Source organism: Sceloporus undulatus, chromosome 2, assembly GCF_019175285.1.
Source record: "Sceloporus undulatus isolate JIND9_A2432 ecotype Alabama chromosome 2, SceUnd_v1.1, whole genome shotgun sequence".
Lineage (NCBI taxonomy): Eukaryota > Metazoa > Chordata > Lepidosauria > Squamata > Phrynosomatidae > Sceloporus > Sceloporus undulatus.
The window spans coordinates 247,415,624-247,432,809 of NC_056523.1; the positions used below are offsets into that span (position 1 = coordinate 247,415,624).

Consider the following 17,186-nt stretch of genomic DNA (forward strand, 5'->3'; position numbering starts at 1 on the left):
CCTCTGTTGTCCTACTTATTCAGCTGCTTTTAAAATGTCATTGCCTCTCATCACTTTCCACCTTTGTTTTCATCTTAGTTCTGCTGCTGCAAAGTGAGTTCAAAGTACAAAAGTGGTTTGCGCTCAATTAATTCAGCAGAGTGGGCAGGAGTGTCCTTCCCAGCAGACTCAGGCAAACTGCTGCATCCTCTCCTAGCTTGTGTTCTTCCTCATGAATAACTTGTGCCCTATCGAAAAAATTCTGATGTTGCTTGGCTACATATGTCCTAACTTTAACCTGTGAAATGCTGAAAGATATGGCAAACCCACCTTTTGAAATAACAGGAAAGGGCTTAGCACAGTTGGCTGCATATCAGGAAGCATGAAGAAGCATTAAAGTAAGATCTTTCTTTCCAACCTGCAATCTGCCAGTTCATTATTCTTGTTTTTGCTCTGATTAAAACATTTGCTTGAGTACACAGATTCCATGCCACTCTTCTGAGCCAATCTGGCTTTGGCCTAGATAAAACATCCACCTTTGCTTTACAAAAGAGGACATGGTATTGCTGAAAGAGAACACCATGTTTAGGCTGATGTAGAGTGACAGACTGTACTGAAGACAGTACAAAGCATTGGGACAGGTTAGGATGTCCCTAATGGCATGCTGTACAAGGCCAGTTGTTTTGTATGGTTGAAGCAATGGATATTGCTTACAGATGTGACACACTTGGAACATTAAGGCCATAATTTAAAATTTGGATGGTATGGTTTTCTCTGGTATGATAAAGTCAAGGCATATGCAGAATTTAAAAATCACTGTATTGGAAAGACTGCCCTATGAGCTTGGTATAAGTATAAACAGAGACTTTTTCTTAAGATAATATTATCTACTTCATCATAGGAAACTTTTTTTTAAAGAATAGGTGAAAAATTGGAGATTATTGCTTTATGATGATCTTTGGTATTTTGAACAGGAGAGAGAGATCAAGAGAGATTATTTTTAAGGAAGGCAAAGATCTTAAGTGGTTTGCACAACATACAGATTTAAGATAAGAGAAATGCAAATTCAAGGTAAGAGAAATGCAGTCCTAGAGGTTGCAGAAAATGAGTTTTATTTAGAGTTGTATAAAGATGATGACCATGCAGTTAAACAGTGTATAAATGGCTTCTGAAACTAGAGACAGGTGATGAATCTATAAAAGAGTACATGATAAGATGGGCTCAAAATGTTGGGGCATAATCTCCATATGGATGTATGGGGGGAAATGTGGTCTAAAGATATAAAATTGACTTTGTGTAGTGATTTAAAAGAAAACCCATATAAGATGATGTACAGTTGGTATTTAACTCCAAATAAGCAGTGTAAAATGTCTCAGAGTGTTTCAAACCAATGTTGGTGTGTCAAGATAAAGAGAGCTCTTTTGTACATATGTGCTGGATTTGTAAGAAGGCAAAAGGTTACTGGTCTAAGATTTGTATGTTACTCCAAAAAAAATCTAGTTGAAGATTTGCTGAAAGACTGGAAAACATTTATGGACTTTTGAGCAATAAGAAATCTAATCATTTACGTATTAATCTGTGGTTATGATTTTTAGTAATTTTAGTAGGACTATTAACTGGATCAATAAAGGTGGAATTATACTGTCTTTTTCTTTTCATTAGTCAGGATTGGGGGATCATAGTTCTATTGTGAATTCGTTATATGTCTTTTTTCCTCTCTTTGCTCTTTCTGTCTTTTTATTTTCTGAATGTAAATGGCTTTGATTGTAAAATAGATTTTATCAAAAATTAATAAAAATAAATATATAAAAACAATAGCACAAGAATGTCGATCTGGAAGAAACTGGAGATGCCTGAAACTCCCAGTATCTGGTTACCATAATCTTTGGATGGTTTTGGGTATTCCAACATTACAGTGCATATTTTTAGCTCACCGGAAGCTATTTTTCATGTTATTTTCATGCAGGTAAGGCTATATCATTTTATTTATCACCTATATTGACTGAGCAGAGTTAGGTATACAGTATTTACATGCGTACCATGCGCACACAATGTAATTCATTTGCATAAGGAGAAATGAGGTAAATTAGTGACATCCCCTTTATAAAAAGGCTACATCCAATCTGAGTCCTGTTGAAATCAGTAGGACTCACATTATATTGGTGGTGGCAGCTAACAAGTAACCGTATTCCAAGTTGAGGCTAAAATTGAATTTAGCCACCAAAAAAACCCAGCAGGAAGGCAAGTACAGTAGTCCCTCCACATTCACTGGGTTTAGAGGTGAAGGACACCCATTAATGTGGAAAAATCGCAAATAAAAACAACACATTTTTTTCACCTGACAGAACATCTCTCTAGGAATCTCCAGGTCCTCCTGCACAACTCTATGGTCAAAATCTGCCAGAGGTTGGTCACAGAATCATGCTGGAGGACCTATAAATGCCTAGAGAAGTGCACTGGAGGGCCCAGAGATTCCTAGAGAACATATTAATCAAAATCACAAATAGTCAAATCCGAAAAAGTCAAAGCCACAAATGTGGAGGGCCAGCAGTAGACCAAGACAACAATCCAGTCTGAACCTCTTAATTCTCCCTCAATATCAACCATGTAATTATTGCTTCAGCTGCATCTGCACTGCAGAGTTAATACAGTATGATAATGCTTTAACTGCAATGGAGCTCAATCCTATGGAATCCTAGGAGTTGTAGTTTCTTGTGGCACAAGAGTTCTCTGACAGAAAAGATTAAATCTCGCACAAAACTACAAATCTCAGAATTCCGTATCATTGAGCTATGGCAGTTAAAGCAGTGTTAAACTGCATTAATTCTGCAATGCAGATGCAGCCTTAAACATAAGTATTGAGTGATTACACAAAGACCCAAATGAGCAACAGTACTATAGTCGTGACTACTGAATACATAGAATCATAGAACTGGAAGAGACCACAAGGGCCATCCAGTCCAAACTCCTGCCATGCAGGAACTCACAATCAAAGCTCTTCCGACAGATGGCCATCCAAACTCTGTATAAAGACCTCCAAGGAAGGAGACTCCACTACACTCCAAGGGAGTTTGTTCCACTGTTGAACAGTCCTTACTGTCAGGAAGTTCCTCCTAATGTTGAGGTGGAATCTCTTTTCCTGTAACTTGCATCCATTGTTCCATGTTCAAGTCTCTGGAGCAGCAGAAAACAAGCTTTGTTTTCCCATTGTGACATAAGCCAGACCTCACAGAAGTGATCCCCCCCCAGCTCCCATACACTATGATGCCACTTGAATAAAACTTTATATGGGGCTTCTCTTAAGGCATGAATGAAACACAATCTTTACCTAATATATCAAATATTGATATATTGATGTTCAATTGTTATTTTCCTTGCCTCAAGGAATTTAGGCTTTTTGTAAGTTCTAGACACATTCCTTTAGAATTATGTTTAATAAACATTGTTAACAAAACATTAAAAAGCATTATAAGATTATTAACAAAATCAACGGTTCAAATTCTTTTAGCTGTTAACTGTTAACATAGGCTGCTGCCACAGTGCAGAATTAATGTAATTTGACTTCATTTTAACTGTCATGGCTCCATCCTATGTAATCTTGGGATACTGAAGTTTATTGACAGAAAGGCTAAATATCTCACAAAACTACAAATCCCAGAATCCCATAACATTGAGCCATGGCAGTTAAAGCAGTGTAAAACTGCATTAATTCTGCAGTGCTGATATAGCCTACGTTTTTCATGATGTACTGACCAGTTATATAATGCCTGGCTTGGAAATGAATGAAACAAAGAGAGTGTTTGTTTTTTATCCTGATCATTTGGAGGAGTCCTAAGTAAATTTGAGAAAGGAAAGGGCATTATGACAGATAAGAGACTGACAGTCTGCTAATGGCAGTCCCACCTTCAATTTCTCCACCTTCTTCTCATAAAGTTTAAACATTCATATACCTATCTATGCATGTTTAGTCATCCCCAAGCCAGCAATTACTTGGAATGGTGATGGAGGAAAGGCATAACATGGTCATGAACAAGAAGAATAAATATGCCTTTGTTTCTTCCAGCCATACTGCAGACTGAAACCAGAACCTTTTGCAAATAAAGCACATGCTCAGCCAGTGAATCGTAGTACTTCCCCTTAATTCTGCATTAAGGACAGCTCACATGCACAAAGATACGAAACACACACTATCAACTACAATAACCACTACCAGACACTGAGGTTCTTTCCCCAAGTCTTTTAGTATTATTGCTGCTGCTTTTAATCAAAGCACTCACTGGAACATATGGTAAGAAAGAAATCAACAGTTGTTGTGTCACTGTGTGCCTTCAAGCCGTTTCAGATTTATGGTGACTCTAAGATGAACCTATCATGGGGTTTTCTTGGCAAGATTTGTTCAGAAGTGGTTTGCTTCTCCTGAGACTGAAAGCATGTGTCTTGTCCAAGGTCACCTAGTGGGTTTCATGGCCAAGCTGGGAATCAAACACTGATTTTCAGTCATTGTTTAACACTCATAGAATCATAGAATTGGAAGAAGCCACAAGGGCCATCCATTCCAACCCCCTGCCATGCAGGAACTCTCAGTCAAAGCATCCCCAACAGATCAAGCCTCTGTTTAAAGACCTCCAGGGAGGGAGACTCCACTACACTCTGAGGGAGTTTGTTCCACTGTCAAACAGCCCTTACTGTCAGGATGTTCCTCCTAATGTTGAGGTGGAATCTCTTTTCCTGTAGCTTGCATCCATTGTTCCGGGTCCTGTTCTCTGGAGCAGCAGAAAACATCCTTTCTCCCTCCTCAATATGACATCCCTTCAAATATTTAAACAGGGCTATCATATCCCCTCTTAACCTTCTCTTCTCCAGACTAAACATCCCCAGCTCCCTAAGCCTTTCCTCATAGGGCATGTTTTCCAGACCCTTCACTATTTTAGTCGCCCTCCTTTGGACACGCTCCAGTTTCTCAATGTTCTTTTTGAATTGTGGTGCCCAGAACTGGACACAATATTCCAGGTGGGGCCTGACCAAAGCAGAATACAGTCGCACTATTACTTCTCTTGATCTAGACACTATATTTTTATGGATGCAGCCTAAAATTGCATTAGCCTTTTTAGCTGCCGCATCACACTATTGACTCATGTTCAACTTGTGGTCTACTTGGACTCCTAGATCCCTTTCACATGTAGACCCCATTCTCACTAGCCCATTTGCTCTGGATAGAACTGGGCAGATCCAGTTGCCCTCATACCGAATCTCCCCGGGTAGAAGTTCTGACTACCCTTTACCTTGATCGATGCAATTTGCCCTGCTAAAGTTCATACTCACCAAAGTACTGGGTTAAGATGGAGCCTCTTCTGTCAATCAAATGATGTCAATGGTGACATCTAATGCTGCTATTAACAGCGCGAGCGCTTCATCCGGCGCTTCGGCTTTTTTAAAATTGTTTTTTACATTTGACAGCTTATGCGCATGGAGCATGTGGCTGGGAGTGGAGCGGCTTGTGGGGCTCCTTTTCCGTCCTCTTCATCCTCCTCCTCCATTACTATTTTTCAGCAGCAGGAATGCTTCATTGGACGCTTCAGATTTTTTTAAATTTTTTTTACAATTTGACAGCTTATGCGCATGCTACATGGGGCTCTTTAAACGGAAGAGGGAACCCCCAATTCATATATGGATATCTGGCTTCCATATATGGACTGGGATTCCCTCTCCCTCCATTTAAATGCTCAGTGTGAATGGGGCTCTTTAAATGAAGGGAGAGGGAACTAAACACATAACCTATTCCTGAATTTCTGTCATCAGTTTTACATTTTAATCATGCGAATGGCCTTTGGCTTAAGCATTAATAAAAATTGATTGATTGATCTATTTATTCCATAACTTATTCAGAGTAAACTAGGATTTTTCTGAAATCTTGTCTTACCATTCTGTACAAATGCGGCCTTCTCTAAGTCTCTTGTGTTTATTAAGGGCAGACAATTTGACTTCTAAATAACATTTTTGCAAAACAGCTAACAGGATGGCCTATTTTTGTTTATGGAAATCAAAACATTTCCCTTTGCCACCAAGGACAACTATGTAGTAGCAAAAGATTTGAAAGATAAAATCATGTCATCATTAATCCAAGCACTAATAATATTTGACAAGGACTTCCTATCTCTCTGTTAGTAATAAATGCTTTCCAGCAACAGGATATGACAATGAAACATTTGCTTACTTAAATAAGTGACTACAAGCAGAATGTTTACAACCTCCTTACAAAGGCTTTCTTGTCTAATTCCTATGGAAATCAAGGAAGAGCAAATTCTTATTTGAGTACTAGAAGGTAACACCAACGCAATCTAAATAAATCATTTCCCCTGTCAGGCAACGAAGAAGATGCTCTCAATCACAAATCACAAAACATGAAAACTGAGTAATACAAAATAAAATAGTCATGACAATCACAAACTAAAAACAACTGTTAAATTTATCCATGCCATGCCTGCAAAAGAAGATTATCCCCCCCCAGATCAACTGCATTCTCCTTTATTTCTCTGCTTTTATGTTCATACCAGAACAACGGCTAAGATAGCAGTGAGATAAAATAACCCAGGATAAAAGGTAAATCACTGTATTTCAACTCTGCTTCACAAAAGTTCTCTCCTATAGGGAAAAAGGAAAGCTTAAAAAATAGCCATATTTTCCTCCATACTAAAACTGATTAATATTTCTGTAGGCTGTATTTTAATTAATGCCCCTTCTTACATTTGCCAAAGAGGAGGTCACTGTCCTAGCTCTATAATAGTGTCAGAGTTTTGATTGTACAGCTGGATGTATCAAGGACATAAAAAGCTGTGTTGATTCAGATGAAACATCTATCTAACTGTGCAGTCTGTTCAGAGAGTACCCAACCAGATACACACAAGCAAGACATGAATACAACACTCTCCCACAAATACTCCCCAGCAACTGATAGACAGAGACATACTGGAGGGAAAATATATTCATCTTGAATAGCTGCCACAAGTAAAGTCATGCTTCACAAGTGTATCTAATCCCACTGTATAGCTATCCAACTACTTTTTGTCATAATGAATTCCACAGCTTAACTATGTGGCATATGAGGGACTTCATTTCATCTGTCCTGGACCTCGTATTGTTCAACATTGGTGGACAACCCAGCATTGCAGTGCTGATAAGATGCCTTCCTACCTACGACATGCATAATTTTATACCTCTATTTTGTCTGCTTTTTCTCAATTTTTCTCTAAACTCAGAGGCCCCACAGTTGTACATCATGGATGGCACCGTGTTTAACATTTACAAGATCTGTAAACCAGATTTACAATCTCATAACTTTCAAGACTCATGTTTACAGTCATCAATTGCCAAATGTGACCCCAAAAACCTACCTCTTAAGCCAAGCAATGCCCCAACTGAAGGGTTTCCATGGTGCTGCAGACTAGGGCACTGGAAAATGACAACTGAACTGTTCTCCCAGCTGCAGGCTGCTTTGAGACAACAGATGAGGCAGGATCTCAAGAGGTCTCTCCAGCTGCCTGTCTCAACACATCCTGTGCTCAGAAAAGCAATGCAGTTAAAGTACAACCCCCATATCCACGGGGGATACTTTCCAAGACTTACTGTGGCAACACAAAACCACACATAATAGCAGATCCTGCTAAGATGAATGACTTCCGCAGGACACTGACCATTGAATCGCACTGAACGACCTATAGATTCCCAGAGAGAACACCTCTCTAGGCATTTCTAGGTCTCCCAGCATGACTCTATGGCCATCTTCTGTTAGAAGTATACCACAGAATTATGTTGGAGGACCTAGAAAATGCTTAGAGATAACATATTTTCAGGCATGGGTAAGTGAAATCATGAGTACCAGTCCTGCAGATATGAGGTCATAGTGTATTTCCAAGCACCCCAATCTGCGGTACCTTGGAAGCCCTTGATATTCAGTATGGCTTGACTTAAGAGATAGGGTTTTTCATGGGTAGCATCAGCTGGTAAACAGGAAGAATATATTTGAGGAGACTCAGGGCCTGAACAGACAGGCCCGAGATAAAGCTGCTTCAGTTCACTTAGGAGGTATGCTGTTTAAATGATGCAAGTGTCCTAAGAGGCCAGAAGCTGCACCAAAGCTGCACTCTAGTCCTTAGGATTGGAGCGTGACTTGGCATGGCTTCTGACCTTTTAGGACTCATGCAGCATTTAAACAGCATACATCCAAAGTGACCCAAAGCAGCTTTATTTTGGCCTGTCTGTTCAGGCTCTCAACCTGTAGTAGGAACTTGATACATTATTTTACTAGAGCACCACATCTACACATCAAAGCCTCTTCAAATCACTGATATTTATACAGTATTTTAAATAACAGGTGCTCTTTTTTGGCAGGGTAGAGAATATCTTTATTTCTGTTTGTCTATGTCTGTCCATTTTATAATATTGATATCTCCTAAAAACTAGATTTAATATTTCCCAGAAGAGCAGTAAAATGTGCAGGTCTGAGGTGGATGAAAAGCAGGAGCAAATAGCTGTACTGTACTGCTAGTTTTATTTAGGTTTTGAGAGCTGAATAGGCGTTAACCTCTCAATACTGGTTTTATCTTTGTTTTACTGCATATAGGAAGGCAGCTACAATGTAGTGTTTTGTATGTTAACTTTTTAACTTTTACATAGACTCTCCAGGAAACTCTGGTTATTGTTCTGTTTAAAAGCATGATCACTGAAAAAATAAATAGGTGTGTGTCTGGGTGATGAACCTGAATAACATCTTAGGTGAGCCGTGGATGGGTTGGTTGCCAAATTGCTTGCATCTAAGCATCAAAAGGTTGCCTTCTGTGAAACTGGTATTTTGTTGTGCTATATGTGGTATTAGTGGCTCAGTCACAGTCTCTACCTCATCCTCAGCTTTAGGACAAGCTACTTGGTTTTTTGCTACTATCCACATCCACAATGGAACTGTTTCATGGTGGTGCCCACCAATGGTACCCAGCATTCCAAATAAGGCTACAAGGCCTGAGAGTATTAGGAACCTTGGTCTATATTAAGTGGCAGAGGCTGCCCACCATTCCAAACAGTGGCATTTCCAGGCATATCTGTATTTGCCAGGACTTAAACCTAATACCTCTTGCTAGCAAAACATATATTGTACTACAAAATAAGGGCCCTTACCAGCCTGCTACAGACTAGGTACACACCAAGCTGTATTACCGAGGAAAGCAGAAACCCAAATGCTTATGTATATACAATTAAACTTCCTATTCTCACTATCCTCTCTCATACACATAAAAACCAAACAAATGAAATGAGGTGGCCTGGTGCATCCTTCCAGTGTCTAAATGTCATGCACTCATTGCTTGTCCACTGCTGTTGCTGCTGTGAGCCTTCAAGTTGTTTCCAACTTATGGCAACTCTAATTCCATCTGCCATTAATAGCAGAACTGTGCTGAAACAGCGTAATATCTGAAGAAGGAACTCATGGAAGATCATACCATTCTCTATTTTACACTAAGGTGATGATAAATGAGCATGAATTAAATACCTGGAGGAGGAGTAAGAGGATAAGCAGAAGCGGTGGCAGCATGAGGAACCCAAGGACTTTACCACAACATTTTTTTTCCTGCAATGATCGCATTAGTGAAGCAAACAGGAACATACTGGTTTGAAAATGTTCAGTATCACACTTCTTTTCAATTTGTTCAATCTTCCTTTCAATCTGTTCTTCTTTGGCAATCCATGATACCTTGCACGCTGGCTCTGTAACCCTGCCTTCCATGTCTTTCAGCACAAACCTGCCTTTGCCGAGCTTGTTTTTACTCCGTTCCTTCAGAAGGATGTTTTTATTTTTGCTGGAATTAGACAACAGCAAAAATTAAAATAAAAAATGTAGAAGACAGTAAAAACAACCTCAGTCTAGTTGCAAATAGCAAGGGAAAGAGGAGGCAAATCACGTCTCCTCATGCCACATGACTGCCGTCAATCATTACTGCCGTGGAAGGGACCTATTGCACCAGGAGGACTAATGGAATAGCCAAAATATTAGTAGCCTATTGACAGGTTTTCCCCATCAATGAAAAGGTGCATTAAAGAAATAAAGGAAATGCAAATCACCAAGAGAATAGACACAATCTCATGTGGTAAGTACTGGCCAAGTTTTAATTCTGATTTTGTGATAAAGTCCCAAGTGAGGGAGGAGGAAAAGCAAAAGATGCAAGAGGCACAACTGTGTGGCAAACAAGGCAACATGAATCCTGTATGTAAACAAAAAAGAAGCACGCTTCATATCCACATCCTTTGGAAAACAGATTGTAGACTACTTACCATCTGTTATACAGTTCTCTGCAAACAAAGCAGATGGGGTTTTGATGAACATTGACTTTAAGGAAATAAAAGTAATTTGGCAGAGGAGTCCTGATCCAGTTACAGTAAGTCATGTTCAAGGAGTGGGACTTGAGGGAGTCATCCCCACCTTTTCTCTGTTCATCTCAAAGTCGACAGAAGCCAAAATGTTTATTTATAGTAATGAAAAAATACAACTTATTTCTGTTTGATTTCTTACAGAAAGTCCCTACAGTGCAGCAACAGACGTAATGTTCTGTATGTGAATAAATAAAGAATAAATAGGAAACTATACATCTTCAAGCACCCAGAGCCATGTGTATCAGAGCATGTTTACTCATGCTCAGCTCTGTTTATTCTTGACAAAACTCACTGGGATTTTTCATAAGGAGTACTCTGGATTTCTGCATATGAACACTAAACATGGGTTTTAAAGGATTTCCCCCCCAGTATGACTCAGAATGTATACAAATGTCTTCAATTCATTACTATCCTGTAGGGGGAAAAAAATCACTACCCTATCATTTTCACAGATTGTATATTTTGTGGTTCCACATTAAAGAACAAGGAACAACTGAAAGTGCAATGTGAAGTACTGTATGGGGGTGACTTGGTCTTGAATGGGCAATTGAGAGCCATTAGCTTTATAAAAGACCTGGTCTTAATAGCGACAATGGCTACAATCCTATTGGCACAGTACATCAAGGTGGCTAAGCCAGACAAGAGGGAAAAGGCTACAAGCACACTGTCTAGGAAGGCACTGGAGAATCAGACTGCTTGTATATGGTAAACAAGACATTTTGTAGGCCTTCCCTTTCTATCACTGTGCAGTCACAGAAGCATTACCATGTACAATGAGATTCTGGCTTAAACATATTAGAACATGCTTGTTGTCTTTGAGATAAAATGTTTTTACCGGTTGCTGTGGGGGGGAAAAAACCAACAGAAGTCTTGAACTGATCTGGTGGTCTTATTCTGTTTATGGAGGGCAGGGATTATATGTCCCTTCCCTCTCTTTTCTCATGTGACCTCAGGTCTCACTGGCCAAAGTCCAACATGCTAAATAACCACTGCACCTCCCTTTGCCAGCTGGCTCACTATTCTATGACTGTCAGCTGATTGGCATTAAAATGTGCATCACACTATGAATTGCTGCTCTTTGGCTTGTATGTATATTCATACATATGTGTGTATCAGCATAGCTGCCTGGACTTTTGGACTCTTCAGGACAGGCATGGCTATGACAATGTTTATAATGAGTACTCACGTTTCAAAATTTACCACTATACAACTGAGCACGTGGAAATAAGCTGATGATATTAAAATATATAGGCTGAGATATGGGATGAGGAGAGGTAGCTTAAAGTTCTGGCCAGGAAGAATTATACATCGGGTCCCTTTTCCTTCCCTTAAAACCCATCTCTCTCCTTTCTCCCCTCCCTGTCCCCAACAAAACCATGAAGTAGCCAGTGAAGAGTAGGGGCAGCCAAGAAACAACTGGCTATGTCAGTATAGCCAGATACACAATGATGAAGGCATCCAACAGTACCTCCAGAGGACCCCTGAGAAACCTCGGAGGAAGCCTTCATCCCTGTGCACCTGGCTACTGAGACATAGCCAATCGCTTCTCTGCTCTCCACTGCCCATTAAATGGCCTTGAGGTACATAGGACAGGTGGGCTTTGATGAGGCTGGGGGTCACTGTGCAAAGGAAGTGGTGCAGAATTCCTTTCTCCGTGAATACAACAAACATACACACAGAAATAGAAGGCAGCAGCCATCGTTTTATCTTGGGAGGCCAAAACAACTTTCTCATCAAATTTAAAGCTCAAAGTAAACCAAACATTACTCTGTAGGGTTAATTGAACTTACAGAATTGGCATCTTATGATGATAGTCAATTATATGGAAGAATAACCGGTTAGTACTGCAAGGTAACATCACTCACTGTCTTCTCAAAGAATGCCTTCCAAGTATAGCTTTTATACACCACAGAGGTCTACATGTTTGGTTCAGGAGTAAAGACTGGTCTGTACAATCATTATACACACTTCTGCAAGTTTGTATAACATGAGTGGACTATCTGACTTTTTATTGCAAGCATGAATTCCTAATGACAGTTCTGTACGTTAATAACAAAATCTCAGTACGTGGTTTCAGGCAAATGATTCAGACCAAAATATCACCATGCTCCCCCTTCCAAACATAGCTTTCAGTGTGTAATTATATTGCCTTATTCATTGATTTTTACAGTCCATGATGTCCACAGTCTTCAAATTGCAACCTACTGTCTCAATTTCTTTCATCTGTTTCTCGTACCTCCTTCCCCTCAAAGAATTGTTAGAAGGAAGAGGACAGCTACTTCACATTGCTTTCTAAATTACCTTAGTAGATAACAACACCCTGTAAATGTTTAGGCCATCTTTCAAGTCTATGATTCTATGAATCCACTGGTTTGTGTTCTAGTCTCTGCAGCAGCAGAAAACAAGCTTGCTCCATCTTCTTTACGGCATCCCTTTTCTCTCAAAAGCTGAGGAAGCTTCTCTTCTTCAGCCATGCTACTAATGGTCTGAATCCTGTTGGTTAATCCCAATTGTAGACCCACTGAATCAGTGGTTGAATGGCGAGCCAGCTTTTACATAAATCCCATTGATTGAATGGGTCTGCTCTAGTTGGGGCTCACAATAGGTTTTAGGCCATTATAAACTGTTGAGTAGGAAAACTGACAATGAGGTTTGTTGTTGTTGTTGTTGTTGTTGTTGTTGTTGTTGTTGTTCTTGTTCTTGTTGCTGTTGTTGTGTGCCTTTAAGTTATTTCCGCCTTATGCCATCCCTCAGCTCAAACACTAACTTTTTTCAGAGCTCTTGGGCTGTTACTTTTCTGAACTACAACTCTTACAATGGCTGGAACTACCTAGGAGTTATGACCTCTTTTCCAAAGCTCTTGCAAAGGAAAACAATTGTCAGTAGTTTGTGTACTACAACATTTCTGATTCCTTCACTAAAGATAATTTTTGCCCCTTCTGGACAGCTGCCATTTAGTTGTGCTAAGACTCTGATGAAGACATTGAAGTTACATTTGACAACTTCATCTGCACTCCATAAAACTTTAAGCCATAATAAAATTGCATTAAGTCTATTTGTTGTTTCTGCTGCAATAAATTAATATGGCTACAGACTACGATTGATTTGAAAATTTTGACTGAATTTTGATTCCAAATCCTTACTGACCCGTACATGTTAAATGTTACACAACATTTGACAATGTGCAATTATAGTTTTTTGTGGATTTTTGGGCGATATGGTCATGTTCTGGGAGAGTTTATTCCTGATGTTTTGCCAGCATCTGTGGCTGGCATCTTCAGAGAACGCTGGCATGGAAGTGAGTGTGGTATATGTACTGTGTTACCCTTGGTTGAGAAGAAGTGATTTATATGTTATTCTATGTGTTGGTCTGTTGTTAAACAGCAAGACCTCAGGATGTCTGTAGTTATTAATGTGCAATTATTTCTTTAACTTTAAACAGGAGCTGCAGAGAAAGAGATCAGCACCCTGTTCTCTGTGATCCTATCATCTTCCTAACTATTTGTCCCAAATTTCTATTAAAGCCATCTCCCGCTTGAAACCGTGTCTTGGTCCAGATGAAGAGCTTGAGGAAGTTCATTTTTGGAGTACAGTTCTCAGATTCCACTAGCCAGCCTGACCACTGGGAGTTCTGGACATTGTAGTCCAAAAAACTCATTTTCCCAAACTTTGGGAAGGGAAATATTTTCATTGGGAAGAGAACATGTTGAGAGTAAAGGATGGAGGCATAAAACTGCTCTTCGCCTTCAGCAAGATAACACTCTTAATCCCCTAGAGAGCTTTTATTTAAAATGTGAAAATCAAGGACAAGATTATACAAGGCCATACATTTTGCTTTCTCATAGAACTGGCTTCCCATCCTGCTGTGGTTGCAAAGTGGGTTCCTCTCAACTGATGTGGCATGGTCCCTCACATAAATTTTGTGGCTTGGCATAGTACAGATGCTGTGGGATTAATGGTGATTATTACTATTACAGACTGAGACTCCCTTATCTAAAGTGTTTGGGAGGACTAGAAGTGGTTTGGATTTTGGATTTTTTAAAGATTTTCCAACAGTTGCATATACATAATGAGATATCTCAGACACGGAAAAATCCAAATCTAAAGATGAAATTAATTCATGTTTTGCATTCACCTCATATAAATAGACTTAAAGTATACGTAATATTTTCAGTAATTTTGTCCATGAAACAAAGTTTGTGTACACTGAGCCATCAGAAAGCAAAAGAGTCACTATCTCAGCCACCCAGGAGGACGATTTTGGATTTTGGAGTACTCTGGATTTTGGAATTCTGGATAATTCCAGAAGTACACCTGTAATTATTACTACACTTTTATCCCAGTCATCTTTCAAGGTGGCACATATGCTTTCTCTTTCCCCTTCCTCTTTTTGTCCTCAGAGCATTACTGCAAGACAGATTAGGCTGAGGAACAGCCCAAGGCCACCCATTGAGTTCCATGTGGAGATTTGGGCCATTTGAACGGCCATACCAGCTCAGCTGCAATCTGGACCTCTCCTAAATGGTCTGGGGAGGTCGGAGCATCTCATGGGAACCCCCCAAGACAGGAAGGAACAACACAGTTGTAGCTCCAACACCACTCGATCTTAGTAGCGCCACTATAAAAGGTGGAAGAGCATTGTAGAAATTATATACCTAAACCATGTCTGCACACCCAAGATCTGACCACATTCCCTTAAGGCATATTTTTGGCTCACTCTGAAGACCAGGGTTTGATCCCAAGCTCACCCATGAAACCCACTGGGTGATCTTGCCACATCTTCTCAGCCTCAGGGGAAGGCAACACCAAACCTCCTCTGAACAAATCTTGCCAAAAAAAAAACAATGATAGGGTTGCCTTAGGGCTGTGCTAAGTTGGAAACAACTTGAAGGCACAGAACCACAGCACTTCACACTTAGATACGGAAAAAAGAGTGAAGATCAGGAGATGGAACAGCAACAATCTAAGATATGCAGACGACACCATAATACTAGCAGAAAACATCAAATACTTGAAATAATTACTAAGGAAAGTGACAAGGCAGGCTTGCTGTTGAATATTAGGAAAACAAAACTAATCACCATGGCGGAGATACAGGCATTCAATATAGATGAAGATGAGATCGAAACAGTTAAAGATTTCCCATACCTTGGATCAATCCTTGATGAGAATGGGGATTGCAACCAAGAAATAAAAAGATTAGGATTGGGATGGGCAGCCATGAAAGGCAGGACCTTAAAGTGCAAAGATATCAGGCAGAGTAACAAAGTGAGGTCAGTCCAAGCCATCGTATTTCCCATCACCATGTATAGATGTGGGAGCTGGGTAGGGAAGACAGCTGATAGACAGAAAATCAGCACATTTGAGATGTGGTGTCGGAGGAGAGTGTTCAGGATACCATGAATGGCCAAAAAGTCAAACAAATAGGTCCTAGAACAGATCAGACCCAAACTCTCCCCGGAAGTCAAGATGAGTAAATTGAGACTGTCATACTTTGGCCTCTTTATGAGGAGGCATGAATCATTGGAAAAGACAATAATGCTAGGTAAGGTAGAAGGCAATAGAAAACGAGGACGACCACATGTGAGATGGCAAGACTTGAGTTTGGAAGACCTGATCAGGACTGTGGATCTTCAGATCTTCTCTGAAGATGCCAGCCACAGGTGCTGGTAAAATGTCAGGAATAAAACTCTTCTAGAACATGGCCACATAGCCTGAAAAACCCACACAAAACTATGGGTGCCAGCCATGAAAGCCTTCAGCTTCAAATAAATAATAATAATAATACAGTAATTCAAAGATGTGTTAATCTGGAAAATCAGTTGGCAAAGGGATCTTGCATCCCCTTTGAGACTGACGGAAAGCAACAAGCTGGCAGCATGAGCTTTCCTGGCTCAAGTAAAATCAGGTCTAGCTGCCAGCTTCTTCCTTTCAGGTAGCCTCGCAAACAAATGTGCCACAAGATCCCTAAGTTTCTGAATGATACCCTGAGTCTGTTTAGCCCTAATTCAGGGGTGCCCACACTGTGCCCTTTCAGAGGTTTTGGACTCCTGCTCCCAGAAGCCTCAGCCATGTTGGCCAATAGCCTGGCATCCTGGGAGCTGACGTCCAAAATCCCTTAAAGAGGAGCACAGTTTGGGGACCACTGCCCTCGATGGATGCAGGAATGGACCACAAACCCAGAGTCAGTGAGGGAGGAGGGCAGCTCTGCAGCATCCCTTCGGAGCAGAAGACACACACACACACCCCTGAAAAGTGTGCAAAAGCCCTCTGCACATGCTCAGAGGCAAGGTCTCCCCCCCAAAAAAGGGGGTGTAGGAGGGAAAGGACTCACCCAGGAGCAGGAGCTTGAGCTCCTTGCGCGCCTCCCTCTTGTCCTGCCGCAGCCGCCTCTCTATTGCCCGGCTGAGGCTCCGGCTGGCTCTCTCCTCGGCCGAGAAGCTGCTGCAGCAGCAGCAGCACCTGAGCCACCACCGGCCCCACCGCGCCCCCATGCTCCAAGGGCCAGCCAGGCAGGCCTCACCTGAAGCAGCAGAAGGAAGGCTGGGATGAACTAGGCAAGGGCCCCGGGGGGGAGCCAAGCTCAGGGCCAACTCCTCCCAGCCCCACCCCACAGAGAGGCCGAGCCAGAGCTTCAGGGATGCTTTTTCTTCTTCTTATTCAAAGATATTAGGCTGCAGGATCAGTCTGTGGAGAGACCTTGTAGCCCAGTGGGACCTCTTGGAGGGATTTGGGGCTTCAGATCCCAGAATCCCAGACTATTGGCCAACATGGCTGAGGATTCTGGGAGC

General features: G+C 40.9%; 1 protein-coding gene across 1 annotated transcript in view; it reads right to left on the reverse strand.

Annotated features, from left to right (window-relative positions):
• The window catches only part of LOC121920627 (guanine nucleotide-binding protein subunit alpha-14-like), a 42,522-nt gene extending 25,633 nt beyond the window's left edge, over positions 1 to 16,889 (reverse strand). The window contains exon 1 of the mRNA XM_042447757.1: positions 16,730 to 16,889. Within this exon, the coding sequence (XP_042303691.1) occupies positions 16,730 to 16,889 (160 nt within the window). The remainder of the gene's footprint in view (positions 1 to 16,729) is intronic.
• Between the last annotated feature and the right edge of the window lie 297 nt (positions 16,890 to 17,186).